The 18,201-nt window shown below is 39.9% G+C and overlaps 1 protein-coding gene across 5 annotated transcripts in view; it reads left to right on the top strand.

Annotated features, from left to right (window-relative positions):
- marchf7 (membrane-associated ring finger (C3HC4) 7) overlaps positions 1–18,066 on the top strand; it is a 32,774-nt gene extending 14,708 nt beyond the window's left edge. For 4 of the 5 annotated variants that reach the window (XM_067459204.1, XM_067459206.1, XM_067459202.1 and 1 more), the window contains 10 exons: positions 1,108–1,289; positions 6,198–6,359; positions 9,051–9,207; positions 9,325–9,501; positions 9,886–11,002; positions 13,345–13,514; positions 14,002–14,105; positions 16,548–16,649; positions 16,822–16,870; positions 17,263–18,066. In XM_067459204.1, coding sequence (XP_067315305.1) covers positions 1,122–1,289; positions 6,198–6,359; positions 9,051–9,207; positions 9,325–9,501; positions 9,886–11,002; positions 13,345–13,514; positions 14,002–14,105; positions 16,548–16,649; positions 16,822–16,870; positions 17,263–17,360 — 2,304 coding nt within the window. In that variant the 5' untranslated portion in view covers positions 1,108–1,121 and the 3' untranslated portion in view covers positions 17,361–18,066. Of the gene's footprint in view, positions 1–874; positions 981–1,107; positions 1,290–6,197; positions 6,360–9,050; positions 9,208–9,324; positions 9,502–9,885; positions 11,003–13,344; positions 13,515–14,001; positions 14,106–16,547; positions 16,650–16,821; positions 16,871–17,262 lie in introns of those variants that run through there. The other variant, XM_067459205.1, reaches the window with a different exon arrangement.
- Positions 18,067–18,201: the final 135 nt, after the last annotated feature.

Here is an 18,201-nt window from a genome sequence, read left to right as displayed (position 1 = left end):
GGCCCTTAAAGGGGTCGCACACCGGACACGAAGCTCAGCGCCGCGCCACCTCTAAAATATTGAGCACCCCCATATTATCAAAATGGTATGATCCTCTTTCATACCACCCGCAAAGATTTGACCGTGAGATCAGTGGTTGAGTCCCGCTCTGCATATCGATGCATCAGATCTTCGACAATTCAGGGTCATCCCTAATGTTTACACAAACAATAAATAAAGTGATCAATTGATCTGCGCATTTGGCACAAGCTTCTAATCGGATTTAATCTTTTGACATGTGCACGCTGCACGAATATAGTTAACTTGCTGTTGTTGCATACTAACCATCATTTGGTTTGTTTTTAAAAGCAGACTTAATATTTTTTTAATTCGGGTCCTAATTATGCGACGACGAACCATTATGCCGTGCTTATATTTATCAAACAGTGAAAACGCCCGTTCTCACGCCCAAAACAAGCCGTCTGAGGATAAGGGTCCGAATGAAGGACTGGTTGGACATTATCCACTTCACAGATGACAAGTGGAAAGAGTATTTTGGAATGACAGATCAATCATTTATGACATAATTCAGAACATGTATGTATATATGTTGGGCTGTTGAATGTTAAATGGGTCCAATCCATGTTCAAAAAAATTTCTCAGGATGCTGCAGTAAACCTGCGAGTATACCTTTTATGCGTGTATTTTTTTACTTGGCTAATGTAAAACATGATCAAAACACTAGTCTATTTTAATGACACAAGTTCAAATAAGAGAGCAAGTGACATGTTTGTGTTCCAAATATGAACCAAGTCTAATGGGTTTTGAAACATCACACATTAGCGATTTGCTGGTTGTTCTTTACTGTGTAATTACAATGAATAGTGTCTGAAGGAGTCAAGAAAGTCATGCAAGTTTGGAGCAATGTGATTTTGAGTACATGACAGAACTATTCCTTTAAAACCATCATACTGCTGGAGGCAACTTGTAATGCTTGACAGGTAATGGAAGTACATGACAAAAGACACTTCTGAAACATCTCATTACCAATCCTGTTTTTAAATGGAATTTAGCAGTGACTGCTGTCATGGGTATGCAGCTGTAACTATGTGTCCCCCTGTCTCTCAGGGTACAGTGCAGAGATGGATTCGAAGTCTCGTCGGTTTCCGTTTGCTGTCTCCAGCTCTTCGTCGCTGTCATCGCCCTCATCTTCAGCACTCAGCGCGAGTCGGCTCTATGGCAGAGGGACCGTCTTGGGAAGAGAGCGCTTTGGCAGGGACGCTTCTGTCAAGTTAGACTCCGACTATCAGGTATTATAGTGACACATTAATTTCCATAATATCCATATTCACACCCACCGGCAGTGTACCTTTAGTCTCTTTCACTAGATCGCTAACATCACAACTGACTCATCACCCATCCTGCTGAACCAGTCACTGAGAAATCCATATTTTATTCCTGCATAACCCAGTGTAGTTAAAGGAGTGTTTCAGGTTCAATACAGGTTTAGTAGTTCTTTTGACAGCATCTGTGATTGCATCTATTGATTGTTACAGAAAATGATTTAACCCTTCCTTTAGATTGAATGAAAGTCAATAGATTCATTACAAAATGATTCATGAGTTGATTATGCCTCAGTGACACAAAGCAATGATATTCATGTTTTTTTCCACAAATTTTTGCAAAATATTCATATAAAATATTGCAAAATGCCACACCGCAATTAAGGTTACAAAATGTGTAGTATGTCAAATGTACTTATTTCGTCACACAAATACATTGAGTACGGAAAGTATTCAGACCCCCTTACATTTTTCACTCTGTTATATTGCAGCCATTTGCTAAAATCATTTAAGTAAAAAAAAATTCTCTTAAAGGTCCGTTTCTTTGCGATTCCATCTTTCAAACTTTAGTTAGTGTGTAATGTTGCTGTTAGAGCATAAATAATACCTGTAAAATTATAAAGTTCAATGCCAAGCGAGGTATTTTATTTAACAGAAGTTCCCTTTCAAAGCCTACAGCGAACGGCCGGTATGGACTACAGCAGGAAGTGCAGGGATGTAATGACGTCACTAGAACTGTTTGTTGACTAACCCTCCTCCCACAAGAACACGCAAGATAGGGGGCGTGGTCTTGTTGCTCTCCCACGTGGAGAAGAGCACACATTCAGCGCTTTCATCTCCCCGTTATGGTAAGTGGCGGGACATTTCCGGGCTAAGTGCGCTAAGCTTCTGTCCAATCACAACACGGGAAGCGCTGGCCCAATCAGAACTCGTTACGTATTTCTGAAGGAGGGACTTCATAGAACAAGGAAATCATCAGGCCGTTTTTAGGACAGAGGAAACAGCGCTCTACAGATAAGTCAATTGTGTGAAAAATACTGTGTTTTTTTTACACGCGAAACATGAACTCATGTTATATTGCACACTGTAAACATAATCAAAGCTTCGAAAACACGCGAAGAACTGGACCTTTAATGTACACACGACAACCTATATTGACAGAAAAACACAGAATTGTTGACATTTGTGCAGATTTATTAAAAAAAGAAAAACTGAAATATCACATGGTCCTAAGTATTCAGACCCTTTGCTCAGTATTTAACAGAAACACCCTTTTGATCTAATACAGCCATGAGTCTTTTTGGGAAGGATACAACAAGTTTTTCACACCTGGATTTGGGGGGTCCTCTGCCATTCCTCCTTGCAGATCCTCTCCAGTTCTGTCAGGTTGGATGGTAAAAGTTGGTGGACAGCCATTTTCATGTCTCTCCAGAGATGCTCAATTGTGTTTAAGTCAGGGCTCTGGCTGGGCCATTCAAGAACAGTCACAGAGTTGTTGTGAAGCCACTCCTCCGTTATTTTAGCTGTGCTTGGGGTCATTGTCTTGTTAAGCACTCTGGAGAAGGTTTTTGTCCAGGATATCCCTGTACTTGGTTGCATTCATCTTTTCCTCGATTGCAACCAGCTGTCCTGTCCCTGCAGCTGAAAAACACCCCACAGCATGATTCTGCCACCACCATGCTTCACTGTTGGGACTGTATTGAACAGGTGATATTTTTCTCCATACATACCGCTCAGAATTAAGGCCAAAAAGTTCTATCTTGGTCTCATCAGACCAGAGAATCCTATTTCTCACCATCTTGGAGTCCTTCAGGTTTTTTTTAGCAAACTTTCATGCATCTTGCACTGAGGAGAGGCTTCTGTCAGGCCACTCTGCCATAAAGCCCCGACTGGTGGAGTGCTGCAGTGAATGTTCACTTTCTCCTATCTCCCGACTGCATCTCTGGAGCTCACCCACAGTGATCTTTGGGTTCTTCTTTACCTCTCTCACCAAGGCTCTTCTCCCCCGATAGCTCAGTTTGCCTGGACATCCAGCTCTAGGAAGGGTTCTGGTCGTTCCGAACATCTTCCATTTAAGGGTTATGGAGGCCACTGTGCTCTTGGGAACCTTAAGTGCAGTAGAAATTGTTTTTTAACCTAGGCCAGATCTCTGCCTTGCCACAATTGACCTATAGGTAAGCCCCGCCCCCCCTTAGTTACTGTTGCTAACTCGGACAAACAAATGGATTTGCTATGTCTTAGAATGACAGCTGTCAGTGTGTAAACCTCATCCCAAGATGTTTTTGGACACAAAATGTAGCGTATACCCTGTCTAAATGATGACCAAACTTTTCTGGTGGTTTATGAAGTTTATTACATTGTTTTTCACTTCAAAAATCACCTGAAAATCAGCTGAACAAACAAAGCGTGCGTATTTACATCTCATTTAGAAACTCTATCTCCGTTGCATTATCATTAACATACACTGCAAATTACACAAACTCATACAACGAACAATAAACAGACATATACAGACCATGTGCAGTTTATAACTGGTAAATCTGTATCTGCAAACAACTCCGATAAACTGCATGCAAGCTCTCCCTTTCACTTCCCGTAAACTATAAACTATAATACCCATCAAAATAGGAGTCCCTCAACTATAGTAAGACAGCTAATGTAGACCGTAATCATTTAAACTTACAAAAATATCAAAAATGTTTACAAAAACAAACTGAATCCTCATTATGATCGCAGATGATAACATCCAGGATCAACACTGTTCATTTACCACAGGGTTAACGTTAGGTTGAATTAATTCACATGTAATCATCTTAATATGGATAGATAAAATGAAATGTAGGCCATGTTTTTTTTGTTTTTTTTTACTGAACACAGTTACATGATGTGAGAACAGTTACCCATCACTAACTTTAATCATAACTTAATGAGAGTATGACAACCAAAAAAAAAATCCTCTCAGGATACCTGGAATGAGTGTTACAGTACCCCAGGAACATCGTTTTACCCTTTTTGTAGCATAAACACCATCAAACTGATGAGAGCATCAGATTTTCCAATGTTTCTCTATGGCAATGAAACCTAAAGGTGTCAGAGTTTTAGTGCTCATGCAACTGGTGCTCTTCTGCATTCGAGGCGAGGGGTTTACCGATAGGTCAATTCGGTCTCTTGAGTTCTTCAGGCAGTTCCTTTGACCTCATGATTCTCATTTGCTCTGACATGCGCTGTGAGGTGTAAGGTCTTATTTAGACAGGTGTGTGGCTTTACTAATCGAGTCCAGTCAGTATAATCAAACACCGCTGAAGTCAAATGAAGGTGTAGAACCATCTCCGGGATGATCCGAAGAAATGGACAGCACCTGAGTTAAATATATGAGTGTCACAGCAAAGGGTCTGAATACTTAGGACCATGTGATTTCAGTTTTTCTGTTTTAATAAATCCGCAAAAATGTCAACAATTCTGTGTTTTTCTGTCAATATTGGGTGCTGCGTGTACATTAATGAGAGAAAAAAATATGCACTTAAATGATTTTAGCAAATGGCTGCAATAAAACCGAGTACAAAATTTAAGGGTGTCTGAATATTTTCCGTTCCCAATGTATATTTGAAAAATTACATATTTCAACCATTAAGGATGCAGCCATGGAAAGCTAAGAAATTTGACTGTTGATAGCTTTTAAACACTGTAATATTCCTAAAAAAACTGTAAAAAAAAAAAAAAAAGGACAGACAATAAAGAAACGGCTCGGGAAACAAGTAAATTGAATTGTGTACCAATATTGATTAGGATCCATTCTGTGAGAGTGGAAAACTTTAATGACCAGTGTAGCACTTTTAAAAAAAAAAATACATTTTTATTATTGTATATATGCAACACTTTTATTTTTGTAATTCAGTGTTTGCCATGAAGATAGCCACAGATGCATTGAATAAAATTATATTGATAGCTATGCTTAGAAAAATGTACGTACAATTATTTAAAGGGCAAGCTTTTAACAAATTAGATTACAAATAAAATTAAGAATTTAGGCATCCTAATATGCTCTGTAAATGGATACAATTGTTCCAAAGTGTTAATTGCACAATATAATTGTTGTTGTAATACATTTCAGAGTGTCAGCTACTCTTAAATGTAGTGTTAGTGAAAACTAGATATTTGCTTTATACAATATATAGCAAAATATTAACCTAAGGGACTGTGACTCTCTCACGCTCTCCCTTGTTTTTTGTTTTGTTTTTTGCTAAGTTGATTTGTTTTCTCCACCCTTTCAGTCAGTAAATGAAAATTCTAGAATCATGAGAGGGGCACTATGGAGATCGGCGTGCTACTGCTAGCTCTATTAGCATCTCAGTTTCCTCGGGCTGCTGGGGCTGTGGAAAGATCTTCATGTTACACTGCTTTGGTTCACTGAGCTTTTTTTAGTGCACACTAGATTCCTGGCCCCGGTGTATCTCGTCAACCTGTCAAGGTCTGTCTCGCTAGATAAAGTTACTAAAGTTGTTTTTGACTCTCCAGAGTTTTTTTTTTTTTTTTTTGAAGATCACATCTGAGAACTTGGCTACATCACTAGATTAGCCAGTGTTGAAGTGGACATTAAACACTGCTGGCCACCATCAGCTCATCCATATATAGTTTGCCACAGGGGATTTCTCTTCATAACAAAGCAGAAAAACACCCATATGCTTAAGAAAGGAAACTATTTGTAGAGGCTTTGTGGTTGATTGCTTTTAATCTGAATCTTGGTCCATACTTTTCTTTTATGATTTGGAATAAACAGTAGTTGAATGTGTCAATAATTTAGTCTCTTCCTGCCGTGTTTATGTTCTGACGTCCATGTGTTGTGTGTTCATTTCTCATGTTTCCCGTGTGTTCCAGAGCTCCCGTCTGCTGAGCTCGCCAAGAGCTTACAGTTCAACTGAAAGCCGTCACACCAACTGGATGCTCTCTACTCCTATCTCAGTTTCGTCTTCTTCCTCTTCTTCATCTTCCCGTGATCGATCATGGACAGAATCCACTAGTGGGGACAGAGGCAGACTTGTAAATATCACTTTTACAAAAATATATACACAAACTAATGTACACACACGTGCAAACACGCACACAATTATATTTGATCTATTTTATATTAAGGATGGGCATTTTTGTCAATTTTTCATTTCGATCATCGATAGGTCTCAAAAACGAGTAATCGATTAACCATGGGCGGGGCTTGTGTGGGGGGCGGGGTGTCTCCATCATTGAGATATGAAACTATATGAGATTAATCAGATATATGCCTATTACAATTTACATCTGCCCAAAAGGACGCAAATGCGCATGTGAACTTTGCCAACAGGCTTGAAAATGAAACTCATTTTGAATGCGCTCTTCAACGCTAATTCACAGGCAACGAAACCACAGATAATTTACAATACTTAATTTACAATATCTTAAAATTTAAGATCAGCACATAATTTTATTTTTCATGATCAAAGTGAGAACCGCATCACTGCGCGTTTTTGAATCCATGAGAAACATTAAAACAGATAGAATGTTTAAAAAAATGAGTAACACTGCTGCATTATTAATATCATCAATGATTTTGAAAAAGAAATAGCCTATCTAAAAATATGACCGTCTCAAATAACCCAGAGGCGATAATGTCGGGCTGTTTGCATTTGAGCTGAAGCTGAAGAGAATGAACACCAGCCGAAATAACGGCAGCGCTTTGAGCTGGTTATTAAACTCAACCAAACGCCGTCCTAAATTAGATTAATCTGATATAGACAACATATAATCAAGTATAAAACACATAATCTTACAACTTGCATCTGTGGAAAAGGACGCGGGTGCGCAGATGAATTTGACCGCGCTCTGACTCTGGTTGGGGATTTCCGAGCGCGAGCTGATCCACGGGGAGCTAAAGCATGGAGAATACAACATTATATGACAATCATGTTCTCATTCTAATGCTGTGTATGTGACAGATTGGCTGCCGCACATCTTTCACTGTATTTCATGATCATTCTCAGTGCTTCAGGCATCACTGCGCGCTTTAGTTTCACTTTATTTCGTGGTCTGGAAGGCGTGCTGTCTAATGCTAACCAATCAGACCTCAGTTACCGTCCAAAATGCCGCAATAACCAATCCGAGAAATATACAAATATATTTTTTAAAGTCAGAGCGATCGTCGCTGTCACGTTCGAGTAATCGAGTACTCGACCACAGTTGCCCATTTTAGTCACTGGCTTGATTCACTGATGCATTATGCTTAGGGCATCAAGACGGCCAGTGGCAGGACTGACAGTATTAAATGATTTAGAAAGTCTGTGTGAACTTTAATGATTAGCTACACATCAGAACTCACTGATCACAGATCAGGCTTTAATGAACAGTTACTCGAATCCATATGGTAAAGCCTGTGCTGCTGACATCGTGACTGATAAACTGAATCCATTCTCTACTAATTCTCTGGGCCGGCAAAGCAGAGGAGGGGGAGAGAACCTTTCCTGTTATGACGTCATAACAGGAAAATTCAAGATCAGCTCGTCTGGGCTGTCATTTTCTCAAAGGCAGAGAAAGACAGGCAGAACTCTGTTATACCGATCAATTTCTAGCCACATGGGGATGATATTCAGGCTAGAGGAACTCATATTAATGTTGAAAAACCTCATACAATAAAAATGTAATGCCATGGGACCTTTAAAGGGTTAGTTCACCCAAAAATGAAATTTGTCATAATGACTCGCCCTAATATCGTTCCACACCCATAAGACCTCCGTTCATCTTTGAAACACAGTTTAAGATATTTTATATTTAGTCCGAGAGCTTTTCTGTTCCTTCATAAAAGTGTGTGCACACTATACTGTCCATGTCCAGAAAGGGAATAAAAAACATCATCAGAGTAGTCCATATGTGACATCAGTTAGTTAATTAGAATCTCTTGAAGCATCAAATACATTTTGGTCCAAAAATCACAAAAAATGACTTTTTTCAGCATAATCTTTTCTTCTGTGTTCCTCAAATAAAGAATCAAACGGTCATGAATCAGCGGATTAATTCATGATTTGGATTGTGTGTTAAACTGCCAAACTACTAAAAAAAAGTGACATTGACGATCCGAATCATGAATCAATATGCTGATTCATAAACATTCTAATCCTTATTTAAGGATAAAAAAATAAATTTAAAAAAAACGGGAAGAGAAAACTGCTGAATAAAGTTGTAGTGTGCTATTTTTGGACCAAATGTATTTTCGATGCTTCAAGAGATTCTAATCAACTAACTGATGTCACATATGGACTACTTTGAGGTTTTTATTAGCTTTCTGGACAGTATAGTGTGCATACGCTTGCATATGCTCTCAGACTAAATATAAAATATCTTAAACTGTGTTCTGAAGATGAACGGAGGTCTTACGGTGCGGAATGACATTAGGGTGAGGAGTTAATGACATAAATTTGGGTAAACAAACCCTTTAATGTTTTTGTTGTTTTGGAAAGTGTCTAATGCTTGTGCGTGGCTTTAAGATTGATTTCTTGATTTTATAAAGTGGCAATATATGTACATTCAATGTGAAATTGAATGCTGTCATAATGAACACGTCAAGTAATATTGACCAGTGTCTGATATGGGACACATTTGTATGAAAACAACTTAGCCAAATTCTGCTTAAATCATAATTTTTGGTAGTTTTGCGACCTCAACGTTTGACATCTGACTGCCTGTTTTTGTGCGTTTGCATTTCAGACAGACTCTGAGAGAAGACTGGGAACCTACTGTGGACTTCTTGGCACGTCCCAAGACAGCGAGTCTAAAAGAGCAAAACTTTCTTACACGAATAGAGCAGGATATTTCAGATCCCCATCCACATCTAAACCTGCCAACTCCTACTCTACTTTAGGAAGTATGTGAAAGTCAAATGTATTTGCAAATATTTAAACTGTGGCTTAAGAGTCCAAATACTATAACTTTAGTTAATGTATGGATATATGGTGTATTAACACATTGCTCTTGTCTTTAGATTCTTCGTGGAAAGCCAACATTAGTCCTTTGTCTAGATCTTCATCATCATCATCATCATCATCCACTCCATCAGAGAGTCCTTGGGCTCGCAGGGATTTGGAGAAGAGGGGGGATTTAGGACTTACCTCACTGGGGGAATCTAGTTACCGGCCTAGTGGACTGACATCTTCACTGTGTATGTGCACATGTTTTATACAGACACATTCATCCACTACCACTCCTTTTCTATATCTTTCTCTAATTGGTTCTAGGCATTATTGGATGACTTTAAGTCTTCATCCATGTACACACATTTTGGGATATTCCTAAAAAAACTTGGTGAAAACATTCAATGCAGATCATTTCAAAATGCTTGCTTTAATTTAAATTGATTATTTTTATTTGTTGTAATGTGTACTATTAAGCGCCACAAATTTTGCTCCTTTGAACACACTTTATTTGCAAATATTTGTGATCTTTCAAATGTCATGCTATTTCTTCCAAAAATGTTATGCCCATGTTTGTATGATGTAGAAGGTTGTAGCCCATCATGGTAACTAGATTTCTTTTTGTGCTTTAGACCGTTCAGAGCGCGTTACATCCACCTATGCACAAGGTGCTCGACCTAAAGAGAGCCAGTACTCATCCCACCGAGAGAACAGTTCATCTAGTCGCCGTATCCAAGCCGAGTACCTCCCCTCTCCTCTGGAGCGCAGCTCCCACAGGCCAACCACAGATTACCAGTCTGGACCGTTCTCTCGTGATACACCACGCTCCAGCTCTAGCTCCACCAGAACATCCACTTCTAGCTCCACCAGAACCTCCACCTCTGTGTTGGACCCATCCCATCTCTCTTCCTGGAACTCCACCCCTTACACACCCCTTACTGTCAGTAGCTCCAGCCCACCTTCATCTAGCCCCACCCCCACTCCCCTTCCTGCTCAGAATGGCGGAGACTCCGATGGCAGGCGGACAACCAGGCGCCTGCTATCTCGACTTTTCTCTCGACGCTCCAGTCAGGAGTCGAACTCCACTGCCAGCTCTGCCTCTGAATCAAGGTCATTTGACTCTAGCCCAGATGAAGCACTGCCCTCTGAAGCCCCTCCTCCAGTCAGTAGAGAAAATTTGGAAGCAGAGCTGAGGAATTCGGACCCCGTTCAGGCATTTTCGTTCTTGCGCAGACGTGGAGCATCTCTCGCTCCCGTCCAGGAGAGCGCTAATGTAGAACCCGAACAGGAATCACTCAGGTCTCCAGTGGGCCTGTCCTGGCTGAACTGGAACCGCTGTACTCCACTGTTCTCTCGTCGCAGGAGGGAAGGGCGTGACGAAAGCGTCCGCATGGGCCCTCAGCGTTCACCCCAATTCCCTGACCAAGATGGCCGTAAAACGCCTGACCAGGGCATACATTGTGACGATGACGACGATGATGATGATGAAGAAGATGAGTCCTCAGAGGGAAGTGCAGCAGTTGCTGGAGCCTCGGGTCTCTCTGCATCGCTGCTGCAGGACGGAGCACGTCTGGCAGGACGGAGCCATGGCATTGGCAGGGTGATGAACAGCCCGTTCTTCCGTATGCCTGAGAATGTAATAATTGGTGTGGGAGTAGGAGCAGAGGGGAGGAGTCAAACTGATGAGCAGGAAAAAGACAAGCCCATCCCCTCCAGAGACCCAGAGAGACTGCGAAAGATTCAGGAGAGGTCAGAAGGCAATTTGAACTTTGTCTGGGTATTGTGTAGAATGTTGTTTGTCCGTGCATTTAAAAAAAACATTACTGTAAATATGTGTACAAATTTTGCAAGAAAAAACAACCATTGTCTGTGTAGTGATGCAGCACAACTCCCACAGAAGTCACTTTCAAACCAAGAATCTTTCTGTTGGTCAACACAGCAAATCTCTGTGGGTAAATCTTTCACCCTACCCAGATTGTGTAGATAACTATTAAAATAACTGGATTTCACCCGAGGAAATTCAGAACAATAGTTAACCTGATCGCACATTAAATGGTTAGTTCTCCCAAAAAGGAATGTCACTAATTGTTATTCCAAACCCATAAGATCTTCGTTCATCTTCAGAATACAAATTAAGTAGGGATGCACCGAATTCAGATTTTTGAGGTTCCACCAAATCCACTGGTTAAGATTCTGCCGAAACCAAATACCGACTCCAACTCCTATCCTCAGTCCATTATCACAGTAAACACAATGACATAAACAACGTCCACAGCAGTGTATTTTTAATTTATTTTTAATTTTAAAAAAAGGCAACATTATGCCAGGATGACTGTGCCGTATTGCTGTCTGTAGATTCATGCACAATTCTTATTCTCTCGGATGGGAAGTTCAGTTCTTTTCCGCGAAACGGTTCGTTTCAATGAACCGGTAAAAAAACGGATCACCGCTTCTTTCACGTCCTTATGTAATGACGTCATTTCTACCATCCCGGCGGATGAAAATACATTCAAACACATTCAAATAAAGTATTTGTAATCAAAACTTAGTATAGTAATAATTATTAGTGTCATCATCATCATCATCTTGGATACGTTTTTTCATTCATGTTTTGCAAAAGCACTCAATACAGCCACTGTTGTGCAAACACTGATGTTTTACACAGATTAAATAAACTTACATTGACATTAAACTTACACAAATCCTTGGTTCCCCCGTGCTCATATATTATCAGCATCCGTTTTCCGAGAGAAACAGTTCTGTTCAAGATGAAGCTATCACGCATTCAGAATCTCAGCTCACCGGTTCTCACAGCAAAATGTGTCTCAGTTCAGTGAACTGTTGGAGTTACAACATATACTTCAAGATATTAGTTTATTTCTAGTCTGAGGGACTGTCACTCATGTCAGAAAGTGAGTAACTATAGTAACTTGTAAGAGCAGCGCTGATTTGAGACTCGAACCGTTTAGAATGATTCAGTCCGATTTGGTGAACTGCCTGGTTTGACCAGATCACTAAAAAGATCCGCTTAAAAAGAATGATTCGTTCGCGAACCGGACATCCAACGGCTATAGTTTAGGGTTCTTGCCACCACGAGACAAACGGCATTGGAAATTGAACATATAGCTCGACTTGAATTGCATTCTTATGACTGAAAGTACTGCCAAACAACACATTTTCTGTTCCCAAGTTCCATTTTCACTTTCTCACAGCCTACTGCATTCTAACGGTCCACCTAGTTAACACGTTGCCACACTCTAAAAAATGCTGGGTTAAAAACAACCCAAGATGGGTTGAAAATGCACCAACCCAACAATTGAGTTGTTTTAACCCAGTGGTTGAGTTGTTTTAACCCTGTGGTTGGGTTAAATGTTGCTTAAGACAACCCAATTGCTGGGTAAGAACAACTCAACCATTGGGTAAAAACAACCCAATTGTTTGGTTGGTGCATTTTCAACCCAACTTGGGTTGTTTTTAACCCAGCATTTTTTAGAGTGCATAATCAACCGCGGCATCGTGTTTGACCAGTATCGCGTAGTGCAAGCGGGTTTGGTGGAAAAAAATTCTAAGGTTCGGCAGAAACCGAACCCAGTCAAAAAGCCCAATATTTGGCCGAAGCCGAATCCTGGATTCGGTGCATCCCTAAAATTAAGATATTTTTGATGAAATCCAAGTCATCTCTGACTCCACATAGACAGCAATTGAATTAAAACTTTAAAGTTCAAGAAAGGTAGTCAATACATCGTTGCAATAGTCCATGTGACTCCAGTGCTTTAACCTTCATTAAGCATCGCACGCACGCCTTCGGCCAACATAAACACTTTAAAAAACATGTATGTATCTAAGCTTAATACTGACCACAATTGGTACAACAACTTTTTCAAGTAAGGAAAAGTTGTGTAATGTGGTTCTGTGTTACACTAAGTTTAGCTCTTGCTTGCCTGCCTGGTAGTTTCGAGTAATCCTGAAGATCTTGATTAGCTGGTTCATTTGTGTTTTAAGTAGGCTTGGATCTTAACGCTACAGGTTTGAGCGCACATTCACAATTTAGTTTGTTGATTGTTGTAACCGCACCCTCTTCCTACTTTTAGCCTTCTGTTGGAGGATTCTGATGAGGAGGAGGGTGATCTGTGCCGAATCTGTCAGATGGGGGAGCAGTCGAGTTCCAACCCTCTGATCGAGCCCTGCAAGTGCACTGGCAGCCTGCAGTATGTGCACCAGGACTGCATTAAGAAATGGCTTCGCTCCAAAATCAGCTCTGGTATGGCTTTCTTTTCCTGAGGGCAGAAATAAACTAGCTGTTTATATAGTGTATATACATTTGTTTGATGTGCACTGAGAAAGGAACTGCTTTCAAACTCAGTCTGACAAGAGGGGTTTGGGGTTCATTTCCTATGCTGTGCAAGACTACTAATGCATAACCCCGTCTGAAAGCAGACTGATAAAATACACAAGTAAGAAAATGACAAGACCGGAAGAATCTCATTTATTTACAAACTTACAAACAGATACTCTGGTGTAAACATGGTACATTCCAGAATTTTTTAAAAGCATCTTGATTATGGTACAGTATTTTATTTTAGAGAATTCTTTGGTTCTACCATGATAATGCCAATTTGAAATTGTCAAAAGGTACAAATGAGGACTGCAATTCAAGAACTCACTGAATTTAATAAGTTGTGAAATAGGCTGCTATATTTTTTTGGTAAATATTTGTATTCATCCCATATATCTACTTTGATACACAGGTTCCAACTTGGAGGCCATCACTACCTGTGAACTTTGTAAGGAAAAACTGCACCTAAACATTGAGAACTTTGATATCAATGAGCTCTACAGATCTCATGAAAGGGTAAGTGGATCGAAACAAGATACAAGCACATTGTTTAGATTTAGATTTACTGTTTATAAGTACTTTACCAGTGCATTTGCAATGTTAGTTATGGTTTTAAAAGAATCTCTGAGGAACCAGAATTATTACACACCAGCATGAATTTCTTTCTGATTTTTGCGTGCAATTTCACTAATGCAGAAAAAAAACTGCACATTCTCTCTGACAGAACGGGACACTTATGATAAAGCAGAAAAACAATGGCACAAAAAAAAGAGCTCCGCAACTTTACATTTCTGACACTAGATGTAGAGGAGAAGGGAAGTCAAATAGACGTTCAGCTGTTTGTATTCACTAGTGTTTATCAAACAACTGGAAATACAAGAGTACAGAGACAAAAGAGTGGGTCCTGGATTCTTCCTCTGCAATTGATTTGGCAGAAGACTCTGACTTGGTGATGGTCATGAAAATAGTTTTATTTAACAACAGACTTTCTGGGCATGTGCTATATTTTATTGGTGCTAATTTTTTTCCCCTCTTTTTTTGAAAACCCTTTTTGTACTAAGAGTTTGGCCTAACACAAAAGGGCTTTTCACACTTGAAATGGTTAAATCTTAGTCATTCTAAACCCTGGGTAAACGGCCTGGGGTGCATTTCCCAAAAGCATTGTTAGCCAACTATGGTCACGAGTCTTTTCCCGAAACCATCGTTCTAACAAACATTTGCAAACCACATTGGAACGGGTTGAAACGACAGCTCTCACCCTGTGGTTAGAAGCATAGTTTCTTGTTTGCATGACGTGGGTCTAATAAATCCTTATCTTGAGCAAAAGCAAGCTGATGTTCAGTACAATCTATTTATTTTGAATACATACAAATGTCCTTTACATCTTTTAGTTTGTCAAGACCTTTAAAACACTGTTTTTACAGAGTGTGCCTATGATTGAATCTGGAAATAAAGCAAAATTAGAATTAAAATATGAAAATTAGAATTAGGTCTACTCCTCAGATGCCATGTCTGTAATTTAGGCTATAGCACAAATCTAGCATTAATTCAACTTTAAACGGATTCATTAAAAGTTATAGCTCCACCACCTGTGATAAACGACAAATTTGCGACCAATACAGTTTCGGGAAACCGTTGGTAGTGGATTTCTTCAACGATGCATTGTACTATGGTAGTTAATTAGTGAGTTACTTTGTTGTCTGGGTAACGCACCCCTGGTAATCATGCTTCACGTGTCGTGCTGCTTATACTTTTTCTTTTTCTTTCTGAACATGCCTTTAGGGACCTGTTTTTTTTTTGTCTTTAAAAACGCCAGGTGCAGTCAGTCAATACGGAGTGGAGTGGCAACAATGTCCCCTCCACGCTCTAAGCATTCAGTAATCACTCCGCTTCGAGCTCTCCATTCCCTGCGCCATTCCTCGCTCCCTGATATCAGACACCACTCCATCTTTGCTCCCAGAGGAAATTTGCGACTATTTTCTATGAAATTTCACACAAGTTCTGTTTAACGTTTTGAATGAAAAAATTATTACTAGGAGAATAGTTTCAATGTGGTTTATTGGAACACCAGTGTGCAAACATTTTTCCCCCTATGCCATGCCAAGCTTATTAGGTTACATAGTTATCAGCAATAAACGTTAAATATCATTGCTGCTCTTTGCAGTACAAAGACAACTCTTTTTGTCGGTTATTTTATCTACAGGCTGCTAAATTACAGATTTCTGCTTACTTGTTGTAGCGCTATCTTATCGTGTGCAGAGGGAGTTTGAAAGACAACCGTTTATCCCGCCCCTCGGATTGAGCCCTGTCTATGGTGAGTTTCCAGACCAAACATCTGGATGTGGGTCTGGCTTGTCAGGCTAGCGGTGTGGTGGAGCGAGAGAGAAAAAACACAGGGTCTAAACAGTTGTTTTTGTTGTTGTTTTTTTTTAAGTTGAACTTTATTTTTAACTTTAGCACTGTGTTTAGAACGCAGTGTTAAATGGACTGCATGGACTGCATTTATATAGCGCTTTTATCCAAAGCGCTTTACATTTTTGCCTCGCATTCACCCATTCATACACCGACGGCGATGTCAGCCATGTAGCGCCATCCGGCTCGTCGGGAGCAGCTGGGGTTAGGTGTCTTGCTCATGGACACTTCGACACTTGGTCAGGTGTAACCGGGGATTGAACCACCAACCTTCTGGTTTGTAGACAAGCTACATGAACCACTGAGCCACTGCCGCCCACTGCCGCCGCAGTGTTGTGTGAGGTGTGAGATGCAAGTTGCAACTGTCGAACACGTCCATCTAACAGCCACTTATGCTCAGAACTAGAATTTGCTAAAAATTGCCATCGGACTCTGAACATATTCCTTATTACAAAGGCTCAATTTAAAATACTTTACGCAAGTAATGTTCACATCTCTCTGTTATGATTCATATCTTTAATTTTGTTTGTGTGTTTGCTTCTTCAGTCGGAGTATGAGTTCATCAGCTGTGGGCTGTACCTGGTGGTGCTGCTGCACCTGTGTGAGCAGAGGTTTTCTGACGTCCTGGGTGCAGTCAATGATGCTGGGGTAAGCCTTCAACATCTTTCCTCTATTACGGTCTTATCTGTTAGTTCTTGTCCAAGTACAGTACAGTACTTGGGCTCGTTTTGACGCGTCACACAATATAAGTGTTTGAGCTTATGTTGTAAGCTAATGTTGTGATTTTGAAAACCAAAACGTTCTCCCCTCTCTCGCTCAGTTTTTCAACTTGGCGAGAACTCTACATGAACACATGGACAATCTTGAAAGTATGTTATGACTTTATTTATTTTGGTACTGTATCATGAAATCTCTAAATCTTGTTAGTTAATTTGTATAAAACTTGATCTCAACTTCTTTTAAATGCATGGGTAAGTATATATTATAACCCCAGTGTTGATTATCATCACTCGTATTAAATGTGAAAATTTTACATGGATGTAGTTTTAAGTGTAAGCAAATGTTAAGATTTGTTGGCATGGCATTTACTATATTTATTGATTTATTCCTCTAACACGGTGTCATAATTGGCAAGAATCACCAGTGCCTTGGTGTTAAAAATGCTTGCTTGCATTTAATTCTGCATGAGAAGGTGGCATGTGCACCCCCATTTGGTCAGGTTTTAAATGTTTCTGCTTATTTCTTCTGTTCGGACTCGCAGGTTCATACGCAGAATCTGATGAAGACGAAGTGGAGGACAGCAGACCGTCCATCGACTTCTGTGACTTGGAGGATGATGAGGACGAGGAGGAAGTTTAATCAGTTGGCAGAGAGGAAGGCGGCGCAACTTAGCAGTTTGTCTTGCAGTCTCCTCCCACTTGCTGTTTTCGACCCGTGTCCTCCTGTTTAAAGTGACTTTAGCCAACATCTGATTGGCAGCGTAACCACTGTCCCAAGCCTATCACAAGGCTTTCATAATATGCAGTTGATTAAAGTTTATGGGAGCTGTTTGGATCCTGTTATGATTTTTTTTTTTCTCTTTTCTTTCTGTTTTGAATCAGATTGGTGAGCACTCTAAAACTTTCAGTTTAAAAAAAAAGTCCGGTGAACTGTTGACCACCATGAGTGCTTTAAATAACTATGCTTAGAAGCTGGTTTGGTGAAAGAGGATCTTGGAAGATTCGTGCTCTTAAACTGGTGGAGTTGAGGAACGTTCATCCGCTCATTTACACAGTCGGGCTGCTTGACAAGTACAGGATGTCTGGTTTCATTTATCTTGATGATTTTAAAAAATAGACCTTTAGTTTCCTGTTTTTTTATGTTATTAATACACTTGTGTTTACTTTTTTGAGAATGGGTGAATGAGAAAATGTGGTCACTTTTCTTTCAAGAATTTCTCTTTACAAAGGACCTTTTCCACAGTCTGTTTGTATGTTGTACACTGTACATTAAAATTATGTAATTCGCTTGAATTATTACAATAAAATTGAGGTGTCGTGATGCCTCACAAAAATCTGCTCTTTCAGATGTTTTGCAGTTTATAATCCATGATTCTGTTAACTACTTTGTGATATGAATTTATGATTTAATGGCTTCATGGTTCCATACAGCACAGATTTGTCTTCTAAAGAGATTAAGTGGAATTGATTTTTATTTTTAT

The sequence above is a fragment of the Pseudorasbora parva genome, chromosome 12 (assembly GCF_024679245.1).
Source record: "Pseudorasbora parva isolate DD20220531a chromosome 12, ASM2467924v1, whole genome shotgun sequence".
Taxonomy (NCBI): Eukaryota; Metazoa; Chordata; class Actinopteri; order Cypriniformes; family Gobionidae; genus Pseudorasbora; species Pseudorasbora parva.
This window is presented reverse-complemented; position numbering and strand designations above follow the sequence as displayed.